Here is a 22500-nt window from a genome sequence, read left to right as displayed (position 1 = left end):
TTTTATTTGTTAATCACGGCGGTAACGTGAATTTGACATCTAGTCTAATTTGAATTCAAGAAAATGTAAAAACCTTAGCGTGTATGTTTCGGTTCCCACGAATTAAGAATTAATACAAGCCACGTTTTCATGACAACTATTTCTCATCAAGTACTTCGCTGGTTCAGTGCTATTCACTAGTTTCACCGACTTTACAAAAAAACGAGAATACGTTATTTAGCGTTATTATGGTAGGACCCTCAAAAGAGACCCTAAACAGAAGAAGCTGAGGCCATGCCGAGACCTTTTTTTACATGAGCGGAGCATTAAGCACTACATTCCCTTCTTTTAGGTATTTCCGCATCGTTAAAACCTCGATGTATAGAGTCATTTTCACTTCAGCCAAAGCCAAACTTATAGTCCTTGGAGGCTGGCTTGCGGCCTTATCAACTCCTTTGACATACACCGCCGCTGGAAAGGATTACGTGTTTCAACCAGGGAAATTCTTTTGTTTCTTTGAGTCCAAGTTTTCTTTGCTTGCTCTTCCGTCCTACATCTTCATCGGAATATCAATGGTAATTTTGATCGTTTGCTACCTAAGAGTTTTCAAAGCGCTTAAAATCCATGAGAGAACTGTGGCAAATAATCTCCGGAACGGAAATACAAGGAAGGTCTCTCTCTCGATAGAGGATATCAAAGTAACAAAAATCTTGTTTGCAACCGTGGTTGGCTTTATATTCTGCTGGACTCCAATTTTAGTCCTGGATATTGTGGATAACTTTCTCGGGTCGGGATGGGAATTGACCCGCGAAACCTATTACATGTATACTATATTTGGCATTTCCAGTTCAGCAATAAACCCCATCATTTACGGCGTCATGAATCCTTCTTATCGGAGAGCCTACTTAAGGTTGTTCGGAATTCATCGTGTGGGACGAGTAGGTGGGGAATTGCCAAAGAAAATACACGATCACCCAAGGACCAAGGCTGTGGAAGCACATTTGCGGGAACTGAACAATTTGTCGATCAACTGAACCAGAAACCTTAGGAAAACTCACTGGCAAGTTCACTTTTCTCCAGTAGTTTTCAATGGTACTTCAGTGAGAGGAACTGCGTTTCCTTTCTTTCAGGACTTTTTCTCATTTTAGGTCTTGTTATCCCTCATGTGTTTCAAGCGTTAGTTTTGTTTACATTTCCTGTTATTTTAGACAGATTCTTGAACTCCCTGCGTGACTGCATCGCTCTCGAAATCTACACCAAGAGAACCAACGAAAAGTCATGAGTTGCAAATACACGACTTTCACCCTGTCTAATCGGGTCATATACCATTTGAGCTTATATGTGGAGACTGATTTCGCTGGTCGTTTTGTGAAATGGAAAGAGCTCAGAGTTAAATGAAACTTGATGAAGCAATTGTTTCAAACGCGCTTCATCATATAATTGCATTGCGGGGTATGAAATCAAATGAAACATGTTGCATCGCAATGATGAGCGCAAATTTCTATTGCGTCGAGAAGCCTGAAATTTTTTTTTCAGGACTTCAACGGGATTTGAAGCCCCGACCTCGCGATACCTGTGCGATGCTCTAACCAACTGAGCTATGAAGCCACTGATGTTGGGAGCTGGTCACTTCTGAGTTTACAACTTCCCGTGATAAGTAATTATGAGTGAGAAATATATATGAAACACATCATATAATTGCATTGCGGGGTATGAAATCAAATGAAACCATGTTGCCTCGCAGTGATGAGCGCAAATTTCTATTGCGTCGAGAAGCCTGAAAATTTTTCAGGACTTCAACGGGATTTGAAGCCGCGACCTCGCGATACCGGTGAGATGCTCTAACCAACTGCGCTATGTAGCCACTGACGTTGGGAGCTGGTCACTTCTGAGTTTACAACTTCCCGTGATAAGTAATTATGAGTGAGAGATATATATATGAAATACATCATTTAATTGCTTTGCGGGGTATGAAATCAAATGAAACCATGTTGCATCGCAGTGATGAGCGCAAACTTCTATTACGTCGAGAAGCCTGAAAAATTCTTTTCAGGAGTTCAATGTTATTTAAAGACGCGACCTCGCGATACCTGTGCGATGCTCTAACCAACTGAGCTATGAAGCCACTGACGTTGGGAGCTGGTCACTTCTGAGTTTACAACTTCCCGTGATAAGTAATTATGAGTGAGAGATATATGTGAAATACATCATATAATTGCACTGCGGGTATGAAATACATCATATAATTGCACTGCGGGTATGAAATCATACCCGCAGTTCAATTATATGATGTATTTCATATATATCTCAAATAACCACTTTGAGTAGACTTCAGAACTGTCTTCCACTATTGATGTCATTGATGCCTATCTGACTCATTTAAAGCATATGTCTACTATATTGCATATATTCTCTGATATTTCTCCCTGTTTAAGAACTGAAAGCAAATTCACCTGTCGCCTTTGTTTGATGAATTTTCAATATCCTTCGTGTATTTAAGTAAATACTTGCTGTTTTGTAACTATTTGAAAATCGGAAAATGCTCACCCAAGACAATAAGTGTAACAGAAAGCAGTTTGTGGGGTAATGGGGTAGGAGATGAAGCACTCCATTTGAAGGTCATGAAAAGGCAGGTTAACTAAGTTGCCAAGCAAAGAGAGGTCGCGATCCTCTCCAAAGGGTTGCAATCCCCAAGGTCATGACAACAAGTTGGCAATGCGAGGTTACAATCCGCGCCAAGGGATTACAATCCCCAAGGCCACAATCCTCTCCAGAAGGTTGCGAGGTCCTTACCTATCTAGGGTTGCGCCACGGGTTTCTATGATAACTGTGCGCGATCAGAAGGCACACAACCCTAGTACACTTAGTCTTTGGGGCAAAGGGTGACCCGGATGGGAACATTTCATCCCCACCCATATTTTACTTTACATTATTGACTAGATCATTATTTTACAAAGCGCAAAGTGGGATTTAACCCTTCGTATCAGAAAAGAATGTCATTGACACACTGCATGCGTCCGTGTTAAAATAGCTCATTAACTGTAACAAATCCACAGATAGTTTACAACTAACTAATTCCCCATGACATGACCTGGGAAATGCTATTGAGGCACCAGGTATGAAAAGAGGGAGGGAATTTCAGTGTAGATGCTTCTGAGCTAAAGTGTTTTCGCAATAAAGACAGAACTGGAATGACGCAGTAGCAAATGTCAGACTAGACGTGCTAGTCCATAAGCACGAGGCGCCAAGAATGTGAATGGATAATAAGGTGTATCGACCGAATGCATAAATGGCGACCAATAAATTATTCTTTTGTTTATGTGCTAATCAGACCATCTAGCCTCGTTCTAAAGCAACATTTCTTTTGTATTTTGTCTGTGCTAACGAGCCTAGTGGGTCTAATAAGCGCAGACAACAGAAAATAGTCTTGGTTCAAATGCATATCCCTCGCAGAGGTCATAGTTGTCACATCAACTTTAATTTATAAACCTTTATAAATTGTCTTTATAGTTTATTCGGCCCTACGCCTCCCGTAGGCCATTTACCAACTCATATCCAACGTACGTTCATAGAGTCATTACTGGGTTGCCTATGGCAAACCAGTCGAGGTCTGCGTTGATTTCGTCGTTTTCTTATTTTTTTTCCGTGTCGGTAAAAGTCTTGCCTGTCACTCCCCTGCTAAGTGGTGGCTTTGTGCATAGAGCCTTCTGCGCTTATTTTCTTAGGATCGAGAGGGTAGTGGGAAATGCGTAGATTTCTCTGGTGGACACAGTAGAATGATAAACTTAACCGGCAATGGGGTCGAAAGTCATGTAACGCGAATGGCGTTTTAGTGGATCTTTGAACAAAATATACCCTTATGAAGCTCATGAATGGCAGGTCAATTGGATATACAGGCGGTGGAATCTTAAAAGCGACGAGTAATGGACTTCGACAACAATCTATCGCCCGTCGAGCCGAAATCAAAGTGAGCTGTATTTACCTGAAGTACATGGTAATTTGACACGATTGAGTTTCTTGCCTTCACGCACGCAATGAAATAGGAAGAGGTTCTCGCCTCTAAGAGCAAATATGTTGTTTGTTTCAATAAATTTTTCGCTGGAATAGGATTCTGTAGTATTTTCTGCCTTTGTGAATTATAATATCATGTTGTGTATTGGATTTCCGAGCTTAAGGTTGAAATGTGATATGGGAGAAGTTTGTTAGTATTGCTCTGTAAGCAGGAAGGGTTCACAGGCCTGTTGGAAGCTTGCTTGAGTTTCAACAAAATGAGCCCCAAAATCAGTGAAAAATTGTGACGCAGATGAATAATAAAGTAGCTGCCATTTCCAAAATGATGAAATTACCTGGTGATAAATAACGTCGAACGCGTCTTGGAGAGTAAATTTTGACTTTGCATAAACAAGAGTTGTGCGATTGTGATCTTTATTTTGACTTCGCTCATTTCATTGTCAAACTTTATAACACTTGACTGAAAGAGAAACTTACAAAAACCCGGTATCTTGCCATCATTTGACACAGATACTTCACTGTTTGGCGAGTAAACATGCCGCGGTAACTTAATCACGGTGCCCGCTGAATTCCGGCCATGTCACTTTCGATTTGGCGATTTATTTGAACGTAGCAAAAATCTCCCAAAATGTTTGTCGCTGATCGTAACTTTTTATATTCTATATTCACGGTTCAAAATTAATGTTGTTTTCATGTCGTAAATATGTTATTCTCGATCGACCGTCCGGGAAACTTCCTTCTGCTCTTTCTAAAAACTGTGTATCAATAGTTATTTACTTTTGCATCAATATTTGTTTTTGCATAAAGCAAGCTAACAAGATCTGTACCTTGCTGAGTTCGCATTTGTTAGCGTTAATAGTATTTTCCGATGCTTCCGATAGTCCGATGCTTCTGTTTTATGAGGGGTATATTGTTTTGGTCTCCCATCCAAACACTAACCCCGCCGAACAGGGCCTGACTTCAGTGAACTTCGGCATTACAAAGCTGTCAGATGCTCAGCGGGCACGCTTAAACTTGTGGTGAAAAGAAGTTTATCAACATGTCAGCCCAGAAGCCAATGTTTCTCACTTCCCATTTATTTTCTTCAATCTTTCTGGGTTCAGTACTTTGCTAGTAACCACATGTCTTCTCAGACTATTTACCCAAGACTTCTACCATGGCACTACAATAATAGACAATACCAAAACAATATCGTGCACTGTTAGAGCTACATATTACGCAAGGACAGATCTGTTTCGTCGTACGAACGTGTGAGGACCTGTGAGCCAAAGGGCCTCTTCTGGTATGACTTCTTAATGACCTTGAAAAAAATTGTTTGCAACGGTGCACGTACCACAGACAACCCAGTGTACCCTCACGGAGGGTCTAGTTGTTGAATACCTCTGCCCACAAAACTGAAAATATACACTTAAGCGATACAGACTTCGTGTACAAGTCTAGACAATTAACTCATTGGATCAGGAAAGTAAATAATTGCAGCTCGAAAAGAATGCGGGATTAGGGCGGTGTCATATATGGCAGATTATGTGCCAAGTACGGTTGTTATCCAGATTAAAAATGTTCTGAAACCTATGAAAAAGGAGAGCAAAGCTTTTGTGTTTGCTCACTTAACCCTTTCACTCCCAAGAGTGCCACTTAATATAGATTTTACTCTGTTTAACGCCAGACGATTTTACTCGTCACTAGGGAACCCCACGGGGTGAAAGGGTTAATATGCAAATTTGTGTTGTTGTCGTCGCCGTTGTCCTTGCTTAAGTTCCGTAATAATAAGCGGCAATGAGCGCCTTTCCTTCACCAGCCATGTAGCCTGGCCGTAATCACTTAATTAACAAGTGACGCTCATCCAAAAAGCTCACCAACTTTGCACATGTCAAAAGATATCTTGATGTTGTCAATTTTACCAAAGACGGCAAACTAGTCGTCAAACGCGACTCGCCCCTCTCCCCCAGAAGTGTTAGGAAGGACTACGTTTTTGCAAACGTTGGCCGTGTAGCTCTTATATTTGAACAGACTTAACTGATTAGAGTGTAATGTAAAGTGCTTAGTTTCTTCCCCATATGAACATGTGAGCCTTAGCCCTACTAATGGAAATGGGCCCATACAAGGACCCGGGTGGAAATTGAAGCCACGACCTTCGGGTTAGATCACCGCTGCTCTACCGACTGAGATACAAGGTGACCTGGTGGCTCAGTCGGTAGAGCAGCGGTGATCTAACCCGAAGGTCGTAGGCTCAATTCCCCGGCACCCACGTCAGAGTTTTTCTCTGTCCTTGTGTGGGCCCATTCCATTAGTAGGGCTATAACGCTCACATGGTTCGTATGGGGTAGAAACTTAGCACTGTACATTACACTCTACTCAGAAGTGTTAGCCTGACTGAAATGGTTGGGAAAGACCTCATGTAAATGGTATAGATGAAGGTAAATGAATATGGATGATTGAATAATGGGAAATCGTGGGACTCGTGGTGGGCATATACATGAGATCCCTGCCGATGAGTTACTAACAGCTCTTAGCATCCAGCTTAACATGGACAAAGCCGCAGTATCGACCGTTCAATTCAAGCTTGTTTTGACTGAGCTGCCTCAAGCCTATTCCCGACACATTGCCGTAGGTGTATCATTTGCCGCAAATAGTATATTATGCGCTTGCAAAATGTTATGCTAGTGTTACGGAAATGCTTTATGACCTCCACCACCACGACCCTTCAAGTGCACTGACATCACCAAACGTTGCGTGATGCCTTTATCCGCCTTTTCTTTTAGCTTGGTCCATAGACCGAATGCATAAATGGCGACCAAAAATATATTCTTTTGTTTACGTGCAAATAAGACTCACTAGCCTCGTTTGCATGGACAAAATTCAAAAGAAATGTTGCTTCAGAGCGAGGTTAGTCTAATTAGCACATAAATAAAAGAATACATTCTTGGTCGACAATTATGCATTCGGTCTATTGGACGCACCAACGGCTAATAGAAGACGTTCCGACCAAACCCACGTGGCAGTTTGCATTTCAGTTGTCCGTCGCCGGTGTCACCTCTAAACAATCAAAAAGCGCATAAGGCCCTATTCACTTGTGCGGTATATACTAGTTTTGGTTGGCGGCGCTTCAGGCCTTTAACACAGGCGTTATTAGGGCTTCGTCCCAACATCGTGCTACGTTGAGCACTAAAACAGCCTGTACAGGAGGTTTTCACGTGACGTCATCGCCGCCTTGTTTGTGGACGAAAACAAAAGATCTCTCATTAGCTTCTTTTGTTTGTCCACCAGAAGTCGTACATTTCTTTATTGTTACTGGTGTCTCTGGAGGTTGGTTGAAAACATCATATATGAGGAGTAGAATCAGAAAGCAAGCTCTGTTTCGGTTTTGAGTTAGGTTTGAGATAGCTTTTGCGCTTCTGTCACCTCTATTTACACTCGCAAAAAATCGTGAACGGCTGATAAAGTGAAAACGCACCTCAAGGCCTGCAGCCAAAAAATTAATCTCTTCTTGACCTACGTTTTTTCTTGTATGTTCATTGACAAGCAGGGAGAACGGGAAAAGAAACTGCAGTTAATTTGCATGATGAACATGAAAGCCATGGTTTTTATTAGAGTTAGGTCTATTGTTTTTCCTTCTTCTTTTCGTCGTTCTGGTTTCTGGGGTTATGGCCAGTTGACATAAATAAATTCACGTAGCGAGTGAGATGGTATTTTCGCAGGTAATGCTGCTTTTGGTGTTTTTTTTGTATGTGAGGTAACAGGTCGCAGACGCGAACAAGTCTGATATTTGAAACGCATATGTTGACAGCTTCCAAGTTGCTTCCTTTCCTTTTTCTTGCTAATACAGTCGGTTACTCTACGCAAACCAATCATCAACTTGAAATTTTATTGAAACCCCTGCTTGAGTGGGAGGTCTGGTCCTTCCCTTTTTCACTCAGAAATTACGATAAACGGTTTCCCCTGAAAAAAAACACTGCATTTACTTTTTATAAAATAATACATATTTTCCAAATGTCAAATAATTTTCTTTTTTCTTTATGTTTTTACGCTGGGTTTTTCGTATCTACTCCTTGAGCCGGCTCGTAGCAATCAATTAATTTGTTTAAATGAAACAACATTTCTTAATTTATCAAATCATAATAATATTCTAGAATGGGATCAAAATAGGCGGGGCAACCACTTTGAGTAGACTCAAGAGAGTATGAAGGAAAGAGAGGTAATCCCTCATACTGGCCCTATTCCCATTGTAATCCCTCTTAGGTTATTTCTGGATCTCCTGCGAGATCCGGTATTCCCACGAGGGTTAACTGATAGCCAATCATCTGTCCCCATTTTCGCGAACGACGCAAATCATTGCGCTCAGCTGTCAACATTGGTAAAAATGGGGAGATTTGATTGGCTATCAGTTAACCCTCGTGGGAATACCGGATCTCGCAGGAGATCTAAAAATAACTTAAGAGGAATTACGATGGGAATAGGGCCAGTAAGAGGGATTACTTCTCACCTTCATACTCTCTTGGTAGACTTCAGAACTCTCTTCCACCATTGATGCCATTGATGCCTATCTCACTCACTTAAAGCATATGTCTGCCACATTGCATATATTCTCTGATATTTCTCCCTGTTTAAGAACTGAAAGCAAATTCACCTGTCGCCTTTGTTTGATGAATTTTCAATATCCTTCCTGTATTTAAGTAAATATTTGCTCTTTTGTAACTATTTGAAAATCGGAAAATGCTCCCTGTATTTTTCTTATTGTTCTTGTTTCGAGCAATAACATAATTTAGCATTATTCTTTCAAGTAATTTTATATGGCTTTAAAGACAAGACTTAAAAATCGGCTGCTCGCTTTCACCCTTTCGTCTGGTTCAAAATAAATGGTTGTTTTTGACATCAATAAACATACCTTTGCCACAATGACGATTTCCATGACTTTTTAGATGAAACTTTTAAATTTCTGGTTGAAAGACGTCAGGATCATTCATTAACATCAGTGTTCTAATAAGTGCCGACCATCACTAATACATTGCAAAAAGTACACAAACGTCAGCCCCTTTACACGAAAAGGCGTCAACTCGTGGTTATATCACTGATCAGCAAAATGGTTTCTTCTTCGACGAAGATCGCAGACGAGTCCCCTCTTTATAAGGAACTCGCTACCCGCTCGATTTCCTCCACTATTGGCGAATCGTTTTTATACGCTTTTATTGTATCCGTCGGCACTCTTGGTAACGTTGCAGTTTTGTTGGTTTTGTATAAAAATCATCGACTTCGCAACGTTACAGCTTATTTTGTGATTTCCTTGGCCATATCTGATATCATCATGTTGGACATCTGTGCACCATTTTCTATTGGTGTTCTAATCGTTGGAGATTGGATTTTTGGGTACCTTATTTGTCAGATCCAGGGATTCCTTGTTATGTGGGTAGCTTGCGCTTCACTTGGCACCCTTGCTTTGGTAGCGATAAACCGGTGAGTGAGGCTGAGCTATTTCCATTGTCAAATTAAACTTGAGTTATTTGTCATTTTCTATCTTTTCTAAATCAGACAAAAGGAGTCACTGAGATTCCACCTCACCCAACGCAAGAATCTAGATAAAGCTCATCTCTCTTTGGAATGGAATTCGTTCAACTGCCGAAAAACGAACAAAATGTGCCCTTATAGGTTAATCTTTCCTCGAGTTTGTCAAAGTTTCTTTACAAATGTTCGCCCCAACAATTTGAAGGAAGTGTTCAAATGTGGCTTGATTTCACAACCTATCCTCTGTTTATTTTTGACAAGATTTCTGAAAAATAGTATAAGAGAAAAGCGTTACACCACGAAACAGTCACAACAAAACTGTGATGACTCTTTTTTGCTTTTTCTCGACTTTTTCTGGGGAAAACATACACTTTAACTTGACCTTGTCTAAGGTACAATTGTAGCATAGCGTCATTATTTTTGCACTTTCCTGGGAATATTACAGTAAGAACTGATAATTTTCTTTATTCTCGCAAACACCTGTTTTTTTATTTGTTAATTACGGCGGCAACCTGAATTTGGCATCTAGTCTAATTTGAATTCAAGAAAATGTAAAAACCATAGCGTGTTTGTTTCGGTTCCCACGAATGAGAAAAGATATGTGAGTCTTAAAAATGACAGCGCGTTGCAATTTCGTGCACTTCTGTCCCAGCAAAAGAATTAATATAAGCCACGTTTTCATGACAACTATTTCTCATCAAGTACTTCGCTGGTTCAGTGCTATTCACTAGTTCCACCGACTTTACAAAAAAAGTGAGAATATGTTATTTAGCTTTATTGTGGTTGGACCCTCAAAAGAGACCCTAAACCGAAGACGTTGAGGCCAAGCCGAGATATTTTTTTACATAAGCGGAGCATTAAGCACTACATTCCCTTCTTTTAGGTATTTCCACATCGTTAAAACCTCGATGTATAGAGTGATTTTCACTTCAGCCAAAGCCAAACTTATAGTCCTTGGAGGCTGGATTGCGGCCTTATCAACTCCTTTGACATACACCGCCGCTGGTAAGGATTACGTGTTTCATCCCGGGAAATTCTTTTGTTACTTTGAGTCCAAGTTTTCATTGCTTACTCTTCCATTCCACATCTTCGTCGGAATATCAATGGTAATTTTGATCGTTTGCTACCTAAGAGTTTTCAAAGCGCTTAAAACCCATGAGAGAACTGTGGCAAAGAATCTCCGGAACGGAAATACAAGGAAGGTCTCTCTCTCGATAGAGGATATTAAGGTAACAAAAATCTTGTTTGCAACCGTGGTTGGCTTTATCTTCTGCTGGACTCCAATTTTAGTCCTGGATATTGTGGATAACTTTCTCGGGTCGGGATGGGAATTGAACCGCGAAACCTATTACATGTATAGTGTATTTGGCATTTGCAGTTCAGCGATAAACCCTATCATTTACGGCGTCATGAATCCTTCTTATCGGAGAGCCTACTTAAGGTTGTTCGGAATTCATCGTGCGGGACGAGTAGACTTGGAAGTGCAAGCGAATGTACACGATCAGCCAAGAGCGAAGACTGGAGAAAGAAATTTGCGGGAACTGAACAATTTGTCGATCAACTGAACCAGAAACCTTGGAAAAACTCACTGGCAAGTTCACTTTTCTCCAGTAGTTTTCAATGGTACTTCAGTGAGAGGAACTGCGTTTCCTTTCTTTCACAACTTTTTCTCATTTTAAGTCTTGTTATCGCTCATATGATTCTAGCTTTAGTTTTGTTTACATTTCCTGTTCTTTTAGACAGATCCTTGATCTCCGGGCATGGCTCCAGCGCTCTCGAAATCTACACCAAGAGAACCAAAGAAGTCACTAGGGTTTCTATGATAACTGGGCGCGATCAGAAGGCACACAACCCTAGTACACTGAGTCTTTGGGGCAAAGGGTGACCCGGATGGAAACATTTCATCGGCCACCCATATTTTACTTTACATGATTGACTAGATCATTATTTTACAAAGCGCAAAGTGGGACTTAACCGTTCGTATCAGAAAAAAATGTCATTGACATCATCGTGCAAACACTGCATGCGTAACAAATCCACAGATAGTTTACAACTAATTGATTCCCCATGACATGACCTGGGAAATGCTATTGAGGCACCAGGGGCCCGTTTCTCGAAAGTCCCGAAACTTTACGGGCCATTTTCGGGTGTCACAATTCCCTTTGTATCTCAAGAACGGAGATGATTTAATTCGTTAAACTTCACAGTTATTTTTATTTTTGTTACCTTCAAAATATGTTAAAAGATCGGCTTTCCAAAACAAGCGGTTGGAAGTTTCTCAAATGGCTTTTTCGGGTCCGAAAAGTTTCGGGACTTTCGAGAAACGGGCCCCAGGTATGAAAAGAGGGAGGGAAGGGAGGGAATTTCAGTGTAGATGCTTCTGAGCTAAAGTGTTTTCGTAATAAAGACAGAACTGGAATGACGCAGTAGCAAATGTCACACTAGACGTGCTAGTCCATAAGCACGAGGCGCCAAGAATGTAATTGGATAATAAGGTGTATAGACCGAATGCATAGATGGCGACCAATAAATTATTCTTTTGTTTATGTGCTAATCAGACTGTCTTGTTCTAAAGCAACATTTCTTTTGTATTTTGTCCGTGCTAACGAGGCTAGTGAGTCTAATAAGCGGAGACAACTAATATCTAAATGGCGGCCATTTTGGAAAAAGGTGTATAGTATATTATGCGCTTGCAAAATGTTATGCTAGTGTTACGGAAATGCTTTATTGCCTCCACCACCACGACCCTTTAAGTGCACGGACATCACAAAACGTTGCGTGATGCCTTTACCCGCCTTCACTTTTCAGCTTGGTCCATTGGACGCACCATCGGTTAATAGAAGACGTTCCGACCAAACCCACGTGGCAGTTTGCATTTCAGTTGTCCGTCGCCGGTGTCACATCTAAACAATCAAAAAGCGCATAAGGCCCTATTCACTTGTGCGGTATATACTAGTTTTGGTTGGCGGCGCTTCAGGCCTTTAACACAGGCGTTATTAGGGCTTCGTCCCAACATCGTGCTACGTTGAGCACTAAAACAGCCTGTACAGGAGGTTTTCACGTGACGTCATCGCCGCCTTGTTTGTGGACGAAAACAAAAGATCTCTCATTAGCTTCTTTTGTTTGTCCACCAGAAGTCGTACATTTCTTTATTGTTACTGGTGTCTCTGGAGGTTGGTTGAAAACATCATATATGAGGAGTAGAATCAGAAAGCAAGCTCTGTTTCGGTTTTGAGTTAGGTTTGAGATAGCTTTTGCGCTTCTGTCACCTCTATTTACACTCGCAAAAAATCGTGAACGGCTGATAAAGTGAAAACGCACCTCAAGGCCTGCAGCCAAAAAATTAATCTCTTCTTGACCTACGTTTTTTCTTGTATGTTCATTGACAAGCAGGGAGAACGGGAAAAGAAACTGCAGTTAATTTGCATGATGAACATGAAAGCCATGGTTTTTATTAGAGTTAGGTCTATTGTTTTTCCTTCTTCTTTTCGTCGTTCTGGTTTCTGGGGTTATGGCCAGTTGACATAAATAAATTCACGTAGCGAGTGAGATGGTATTTTCGCAGGTAATGCTGCTTTTGGTGTTTTTTTTGTATGTGAGGTAACAGGTCGCAGACGCGAACAAGTCTGATATTTGAAACGCATATGTTGACAGCTTCCAAGTTGCTTCCTTTCCTTTTTCTTGCTAATACAGTCGGTTACTCTACGCAAACCAATCATCAACTTGAAATTTTATTGAAACCCCTGCTTGAGTGGGAGGTCTGGTCCTTCCCTTTTTCACTCAGAAATTACGATAAACGGTTTCCCCTGAAAAAAAACACTGCATTTACTTTTTATAAAATAATACATATTTTCCAAATGTCAAATAATTTTCTTTTTTCTTTATGTTTTTACGCTGGGTTTTTCGTATCTACTCCTTGAGCCGGCTCGTAGCAATCAATTAATTTGTTTAAATGAAACAACATTTCTTAATTTATCAAATCATAATAATATTCTAGAATGGGATCAAAATAGGCGGGGCAACCACTTTGATCTTCATACTCTCTTGGTAGACTTCAGAACTGTCTTCCACCATTGATGATGCCTATCTCACTCACTTAAAGCATATGTCTACTATATTGCATATATTCTCTGATATTTCTCCCTGTTTAAGAACTGAAAGCAAATTCACCTGTCGCCTTTGTTTGATGAATTTTCAATATCCTTCCTGTATTTAAGTAAATACTTGCTGTTTTGTAACTATTTAAAAATCGGAAAATGCTCCCTGTATTTTTATTATTGTTCTTGTTTTGAGGAATAACATAATTTAACATTATTCTTTCAAGTTATTTTATATGGCTTTAAAGACAAGACTTAAAAATCGCCTGCTCGCTTTCACCCTTTCGTCTGGTTCAAAATAAATGGTTGTTTTTGACATGAATAAACATACCTTTGCCACAATGACGATTTCCATGACTTTTTAGATGAAGCTTTTACTGGTTGAAAGACGTCAGGATCGTTCATTAACATCAGTGTTCTAATAAGTGAGAGCATCACTTCAAGAAATGAATACATTGCAAAAACGTAAGACAAAAGTCACCCCTTTTACACGAAAGGGCGTCAACTCGTGGTTATATCACTGATCAGCAAAATGGTTTCTTCTTCAACGATAATCGCAGACGGGTCCCCTCTTTATAAAGAACTCGCTACCCACTCGATTTCCTCCACAATTGGCGAATCGTTTTTATACGCTTTTCTCGTATCCGTCGGCACTCTTGGTAACGTTGCAGTGTTGTTGGTTTTGTATAAAAATCACCGACTTCGCAACATTACAGCTTATTTTGTGATCTCCTTGGGCATATCTGATATTGTCATGTTGGACATCTGGGCACCATTTTGTATTGGTGTTCTAATCGTTGGAGATTGGATTTTTGGGTACCTTATTTGTCAGATCCAGGGATTCCTTGTTTTGTGGGTAGGTTGCGCTTCAATTGGCACCCTTGCTTTGGTAGCGATAAAGCGGTGAGTGAGGCTGAGCTATTTCCATTGTCAAATTAAACTTGAGTTATTTGTCATTTTCTATCTTTCCTAAATCAGACAAAAGGAGTCACTGAGATTCCACCTCACCCAACGCAAGAATCTAGATAAAGCTCATCTCGCTTTGGAATGGAATTCGTTCAACTGCCGAAAAACGAAAAAAATGTGCCCTCATAGGTTAATCTTTCCTCGTGTTTCTCAAAGTTTCTTGACAAATGTTCGCCCCAACAATTTGAAGGAAGTGTTCAAATGTGATTGAACATATGTCCAGGTTTGACCCTAATTAGATGCACGCGGATTTCAATAAGCGTCACGAAGTGTCCCCTTGCTCTTCTCGCCAACTTCAACATCACTTGTGTCTCAGAATACAGACAATTTATGTCACAAAGTGTCCCCCAAATGCTACTCTTTAAGTGAAGATTAGCTGCTGCATTTACCCAAAGCTAAAAATAACGCTGAACTTTACCCTTACCTTATTGTTGAAAATAGGTAGCAAATGCTTAGACTTAAAGGGACACTTTGTGTTGGATGTCAAAATTGGGCATGCATCTAATTAGAGTCAAACCTGGACATAATGTTACACTACGAAACTATCACAACAAAAACTGTGATGACTCATTTTTGCTTTTTCTCGACTTTTTCTGGGGAAAACATACACCTTAATCTGAACTTATCTAAGCTAGCCACGCTAGCACGATAGCGTTATTATGTTTGCACTGATATTCTGGGAATATAACAGTAAGAGCTGATATTTCTCTGGACCGAATATTGAAAAACTAATGTTCATCTAAGTGCTACTGTGATAAAAAAATCACTTTCTTTTTTTCTTCAGATTTTGAAAGTGTGATTGCTTCACACTTGACTGGCAAAATTTTGAGCTTTGATTTTTATTTAAAGGTTGTTTACTTTGAGCGTAAGTTTTGGACTCTAAGGTCCGGCATTACTCACGTTCCAAACTGACCGATTGGACATCAGAGGGTTGGATCTAGGGAAAGTGATTGTCATTGTCTCTGTTCAAAGACGGCTTACGTAATCTTATCATAATTGCCTTCCTTATGCGGCGCTTGAATGTGTTATTCTCCGTGGCAAGAACTTTTGTTTTGCTGGAATCCACTGAATGACCCGTGAGCTTGAAATGTTCATGAACAGCTGACGAATCCCTAGAAAGATGTTCCTTTACTCGAGTTTCTAATAACCGAAAAGTTTCGCCCACATAATCTTTGTCACATTGTTCGCAATGGATGTGATAGACTGTTCCAAACTTTTTGAGGTTTTCTGTTTTATCCTTAACACGAACTCGTTGTAATCTAAGGAATGGAAAGGCTTGTGGACAAGTGTGACCTCGTGAGATTTAAATGCTCTTTGGAGGCGTTCCGAAGTGCGCTTGATGCATGGCACTGAAGCATATATTCTCTTCTCGTTAACGGATTCTTCAGGAACTCTCGAAACAGTGTTCGGTATTGTTAGCATCCAAGGGCCGGTTGCTCGAAGCCTGGTTAGCGCTAAGCGTTGGTTAAGAGGTATCAAAACCTTTAGGTTTCCATGGCATTTAACGCTGGTTAGCGCTAACCATGCTTCCAGCAACCCTCACTGGAGCACTAATTGGGGACACTGTAAACCATAGTTAGTAGTGTGTAAACTGAAATTAACAATTAACGCAAATCATAGTTACTAACTATGCGCAAATCAAGTCAAATGTTGGTTTTTGAGGAGAGGGGACTGAACCGGAGTACCGGAGGAAACCTCTCGGTGCCGAGTAGAGAATAGCCTGCGAACGCAGACGTATTTCCGGCGGTCGTTTCTCTCCCCAGAAAAGAGAGAGAAACGACCGCCGGAAATACGTCTGCGTTCGCAGGCTAAGTAGAGAACCAACAAAGTCAACCCACGTATGACGCCGAGTCTGGGAATCGAACCGGAGCCACATTAGTGAGAGGCGAGTGCTCTCACCACTGCACCATCCCTGCACCCCAAGGCTTGCTCAGCGAGTCGAATTTCCTTTACCTTGTCAACTTCTTCAGACACCAAGGTCTGAGCTCGAAGAAGCAGAGTGTTAACTACAGCTCTTTTATGTTGCATGCAGGTGGTGGTTAGAATGGAAATTCAGAGAGTGGGTTTCTGGTATACGGTGACCGTCGTTGAGCCATCCACGTTCACGTAATTTGGTTCCAGTCTTCTAATCAATTATGCAACATTTGTCAGAGGTTGCGTCTTGTCGTACGGAGACGCCATATGTTAACACCAAAAGCCGAAAGCGACCGTTTGGCCAAGCAGAAGGGAGGAATCTTCCGTGACTAATTTAAAGGTATGCAATAACGGTAATTAAAACGTTTACCGTGTTGTTTTGTCCAACGGATAAGGAAAGCAAAGAAACATTACGCCCGATCATTGATTAAGAAGGTTTGCACGTGTTTTTCCTGGAATTCGGTCGTTGCGCCCACACGGTGATTCGTCTACACTTGAGTCGTTTTCCTTGCACTGTTTCAGTGAAGATTTGCATCATTTACATTAGAACAGGTGTTGGCGTTAATCCACTGAAGTGTGGGCAAAACGACTTAAGTGCAGGCGAAGCATTTTGTGGGCGTAACAACTTCAGTGAGTGAGCCTGAAGCGAACGAACGAGGCAGCTCTCTAATCGGGAGAATAACACGTTTTTCTTTGAAACGCAAAGGATTGTGGTCAAAGACAGAAGGAATTGTGGTTATGCGCGAATCCAGGAATTAAGATGCGTGATATGATGTTGTTACAGACTGTTTTTCACTTCTCTTTCGTATCCGCAAACCATGGATAGTTTACACTGTCACGCAACAAAAAAATTAATTCTAAATCGTACAATGAAAAAGGCCAAGAACTTGGAATGTAGTGGGAAACACATCTTTTGACCACCTCTCCAATCCTCAGGTCTGCGTGGTACATACCTTTCCGAGTTCTTTGTCGAACCGTTTCACGCAACTTGATAGAGTTTAAAAAATTCTATGTAGACACCTTGTGGTCCACCAATATGACGGCTGGTAATGGACGAAACATGTGGCGTTGACTTTGCATTTGAAAGTGCTTACAGTACAGGCCACAGGTTTGTCAGCATTACACGCATGTTTCCTGCGCGAAAAGAAGCCATATTGCACACGCGCTAAACACGCAAGTAAAAAAAAAATACACGAAAGTGCTTGTAAAAAAATACATGCAACTCTTTCACAAGTGCTGTCAAAATTTACAAGCAGAAGCTTATTAAGTGCATGTATAAATATTAAAGTACATGTAGTGATGTTAGAGAGTTCGTTTTATTCTACGGTTTTTTAGCTTAACTGTTTACGTTTTGAATACACTCTTCCTTTCTGAAGCTTCGCTTTTACATATAATTTTTATTTGTTTAGATTTGCAACAAATGTATTTTTGGGGTATTTAAAAAGGCTTTATTGTGTAACATCTCATCATCAAGCAACCAAAATTCATGTGAAAAAAGTTGTGAGTGACAACAGGATGCGACATACTGATATGACTGCGGTGATAAAAATCTTAGTGGATTTTCCCTTCACTATCAACTTTGCATTGACATACGATTTATCTGTTAATGTCATATCTTATAATTATTTTGTCAAGTTATCGTAGTGGTGGTCCAATTATAAACAAGATGCCATATGCTGACACGAGGTTAAAATTGCATTGTGTAAGTTGGATTGCATTCCGGAGTTTCAACTAAAACTAAACATTTCCACGGAAACGTGTAAACGATCCAAATTATTTATTATGCATCGCACTTGCATGTATGTCAGAATTAAGTGTTTTCCGGACAGATTGGCCTGGTTGCGGAAATTTCTAATCATACACAAATTAAATTCTGAAAACTGGTTTTGCCATGGAATTTATTAAAGTTTCTCGACATGGATTTTCGATTAAAGAAATCCATAGTGCTATCCGTTTCATTAAAGAAATCCATAGTGCAATCCGTTTCTGAATTTTGGCTTTGATTGGAAATCTAAAAGATCCAACTTTTAAGGTAAATCGGTATTTCTCAATCGAACGCACAATTAATTTGTGTATTCTTCTCTAGGAAAAATACACGCAGATTGCGTGTATGAATGCGCCGCTTATCAGAGTTACACTCAATTTGCGTGTAATTGAGGTGTGTGTAAAGCTTGTGTAAATATTTACACTCATGTTTCGCGCACGTATTTCACATGTACATGTATTTTGCGTGTAAAGACGCCGTATTGCATGCATTTTACACGCGTGTTAGTTCTGCCATTCCTGCGGCCTGCACTGTACTTCTCGCTCGAGATAAAAAATTACCGGTAATACAAACTGCTGCTCAAGATTCACAGGGATAGGCTTTTTTTCGACCAAGTAGCTTTGCATCGTGGTGTTACTCAAGGTGACCATTTGGAAATTCAAAGTGCTGTATTTTCGAAATGAAAGATGTCACAGAGCTGGAAACTTTAAAAAAATGTATTCATTTCTAGGTCATCTTCAGAAGACCTTGAGATTTTGATTTAGAATTTGATGTTTTCTTTCCTCTCTGGAGTGGGTTCCAGAAGGAGGTCCAGTTGGCGATCCAGTTTGGGGGTCCATGTTTTGTACCATCCCTGCTCAAGATCTAATAAAATCTCACTTCAATTCCATGCACAAACCATCGTTAAGTTACAGCAAGCATAAGTTTATTTGAACATCTCTCTTCCCCTTGGCAGCATTAATTACTACCATTTAGGTAAACTAGTTTAAAACTGAATTCCAAGATAATGTATTTCCAGATCTAAATTAAAACATCTAATGGTAGAAGTTCCATGTGTTTCCCTGATTGTGTAAGTTGGCAGGGAGAAAATTTTATGATAGTTAGGTTTATGTTTATTAGAAAGATTTAGCCTTGAGCTTATGGCAAACAGCAAACGTTAGACTGTTTTGCATTTTGCCAGAAATGGAAGAACCTTGTTTGATGTTCAGCTCCAGGGATCAAGCAACTTCTCGTAGGAGCAAGACAGCAGAATTTTCATGCATTTATGACAAGCAGCAGCCTGCCATTTCACATACATGCATTGCTAAATCCATCTACGGTGTATTGTCAGGAAATGTCACAGGTAAACCATAAAATAGTCTAGTCATTATCTTACTTAACCCATTGACTCCTGAACTGCCTCCGTTGATGAGTAAAATCATGTGGCATTAGACAGAGTAATAGCTATTATGTCTCACTCCCAGGGGTCAATGGGTTTTAATTTTTAATGTCTCTGTTCCTTATAACATGGGAAGCAGCTACAACAAGTTGCAAAATTGTTGACAGAGACACTTTGATTAAAAAACACCTTTTCTAGCTTCCAATGCCCGCCGTTTCTAGAACTTAAACCTTTCCCACTTCCTCTCCCCTCTCCCCCTTTTAATGTTGACTGCTTAAGTTTCCAACATTTTTTTGTCTTGCTAGCAACACTGATAAGGATGGGGGGGGGGGGAGGGGGGGAGGGGGACTGCAGTGTGAGAGATAATAGGGGAATTAATAACCCCCCAAGAAGGTGAAGTGTCTCCACTATTTTTGCAACTTGTTGTAGTTACTAGTGATAAGCCAATACTCAACTGGTATAGAGTAGGCATCAGGAGTCACTTCCGACAACGGACTAGGTCATAGCATCTTGTTGGAAAGCCACCACCAACTTCAAACTGCACAGCCCCCGGTCAATGAGGTTCTTTCTTGCCACAGGTCACCTGCCTCAATCGGCAGTGCAGGGAGGCAGAGTTTCTTCTTTTTTGGTTACTATAAACCAAAAAATTTTGCCATTCCTTTGCCGGCTTGGAATTTTTTCCCTGGCGTTTTCAATGCCATGTTATTTGTCACCATAACTAATGCATGACGTAATGTGTGACATATTACTGTGGTGCAGCAAAGCAAATTGAAGATGCAAGAACAACAGCAGTGATTAACAACAAACTGCTCAGACTGAAAGTTACTAATGTGGACATTGCTGCATTACAAGAGACTTGGCTACCTGAAACTGGCTTCCTTAGAGAGGAACTATACATTTCTGTTCAGTGGAAAAGCCTTAACTGAGATGACATAATATGGAGTACCGGTAGGTCTTCGGTTGACCAATCTCTAGAATAAGTGTAATCCGATGACGCGCCAAGAGCATGTCGTCTACAAGGGCTTTAAAGCCAGGTGCAGGATCAGTGCGAATCATGGCGTGTGGGCCATTTAATGGACTCATCAGTATGTACAGCTGGATGAGCCAATTGTGGAGTGAAACATGTCCTTCTTCTCCAAGGAGCAAGGAGAGTGTGAAAGACTAGTGCATTCCCTCAGCTTTAGAACAAGTTGACATGAGCGCTTACAACGTCTGCGGCGAATGCCACTCCCACAACATCTGTAGGTGGGCTTGAGCACTGCTCAATGCGATCGTGGGATGGCTGGTGGAGGGAAGCGCAGACCTGGCAGCCTTGTGTGACGTGGCTGATTGCGTTATCCATATCCAAGGCAAAAAAATAGGGCTTCACTTCTGACTTCAGTTGATGGTCGGAATGGTGACATAACTGAATATGGAACGCAGTCAGGAGGCCATCTAAAACTTGACGTGGAATGATGATACTCTTGCGAGCAGGTGACAGGGGTCTGTACCTTTGATGACGGGTAGTCCATGCCTGGCAATTGTGGCCACATTCAGATGGCGTTTAACATCCTTGATATTGTTGAGCTTTTTGGATGGCCTGGTGCCTTGCTTAAGATGAGCATGTGTACACCGGAGATCATTGCATTCCGACTAGATTGAGAGCCATGCTGGCCAGCTAGTTTCTTGAGGCCGTTAAGGAGATCTTGGATGGGCACTCTTTGCAAAAAATAGACTCCTCTAGGCGTTGCTTAAAGGAACATACTTGGCACAATTATTGATCTTCGCATGCAGGGGCATTGGTGCTGGCAAAGCCAGATGGGAGGGTGGTGGTGCCAGCAACGTGTCTAACAGATGCTTGATAGCGGCTGACTGTAGACACAATGGTTGAGTCTGTAGGGCTTGTTGAGAACTCTCCTTGACATAATTTTTTGTAAGCTTGTATGCATGGCTTACTGTCAGTTAGAATGCATGCCTACTAGTGATGATGATTGATAAGGCCTCAACCTCACAAGGCAACCATGTGGACTGGGTGCCACATAGCTTTGCATCATCGGGCCTGGGTAGAGTTATCATGCGACTCTCAGAAATTGCACTCTGGGCTTCATGGAAGGAGGATTGAATTATGTTGGTCCAGCCAGTGATAGCATTGTCGAGTGGGGCTTAGAGTACAGAGCAACATGGTACAACTTGGGACAAAATCTTACAAGCACCGCTAAATGATCTCAACTGGTTGACTGTCTTGGGATCTGGACAGGATGCTAACATGGCTATGCGATGAGGGCTTGCTTTAAGGATGCCTGCATTCCAGATGTATACCAATACTGTTGTAGATTGAGGGTTTATTATGGTTTTGGATAGAGATAGGTGAAGGTCACATTGGTACAGCGCACATACATGTAGGACTCTTTCCCAGTTGTTGAGTAGGTTGGTTTGGGTACCACCACCACAGTACAGGTCATCAGCTAACTTCATCTCAGTGCTTTCTTCTAGTAGATCACTTAGCACACAGCACATAAGCTCTTTGAGGGCAGTCTCAGAGCTGGGCATGTATGTATGTTTTGGTACAATTTTTTCTGAACTGGTACAGAATATATTGAACTGGTACAAAATACATGGAACTGGTACAATTTTAAATGTACTGGTTTATTTTTATCAACTGTTTAAAAAAGGAATTTTCCCTTTTTTGGGGTGTAGTTAAAAAACAGGGGCGTGGTTTTTAGGGGGTCTAAAAAAAGAACATGTTATTTCTTTCTTTTCTTCTACTTTCCTACCCCTCCCTCATCTTCCCTATCACCTCTATCCAACCCCCCTTTCTTTCACAGTTCTATCCCCCCTTATTTTGCAGGTGACCCTCCTCCTTGCATACCTTTATACGCACTCCCTCTATGACAGACTTTACACAGTATACT

The 22500-nt window shown here is 41.0% G+C and overlaps 3 protein-coding genes across 4 annotated transcripts in view; all 3 read left to right on the top strand.

Annotated features, from left to right (window-relative positions):
* The window catches only part of LOC138010044 (melatonin receptor type 1A-like), a 1908-nt gene extending 895 nt beyond the window's left edge, over positions 1–1013 (top strand). Inside the window, exon 2 of the mRNA XM_068857010.1 lies at positions 332–1013. Within this exon, the coding sequence (XP_068713111.1) occupies positions 332–1013 (682 nt within the window). The remainder of the gene's footprint in view (positions 1–331) is intronic.
* Positions 1–22500, top strand: part of LOC138011569 (dynein axonemal heavy chain 6-like) — a 142303-nt gene that overhangs the window by 30469 nt on the left and 89334 nt on the right. The window contains exons 2-3 of one of the 2 annotated variants that reach the window (XM_068858635.1): positions 16585–16806; positions 19412–19573. The gene's annotated coding sequence lies outside the window, so the exon portion shown is untranslated. Of the gene's footprint in view, positions 1–16584; positions 16807–19411; positions 19574–22500 lie in introns of those variants that run through there. The other variant, XR_011124743.1, reaches the window with a different exon arrangement.
* On the top strand, positions 9071–11731 carry LOC138010043 (melatonin receptor type 1A-like). Its single transcript, XM_068857009.1, has 2 exons — positions 9071–9441; positions 10373–11731. Exons 1-2 carry the CDS (start codon positions 9071–9073, stop codon positions 11052–11054), a joined length of 1053 nt encoding a protein of 350 aa, XP_068713110.1. The 3' UTR covers positions 11055–11731.

Source organism: Montipora foliosa, chromosome 7 (assembly GCF_036669935.1).
Source record: "Montipora foliosa isolate CH-2021 chromosome 7, ASM3666993v2, whole genome shotgun sequence".
NCBI classification, from domain to species: Eukaryota; Metazoa; Cnidaria; class Anthozoa; order Scleractinia; family Acroporidae; genus Montipora; species Montipora foliosa.
This window is presented reverse-complemented; position numbering and strand designations above follow the sequence as displayed.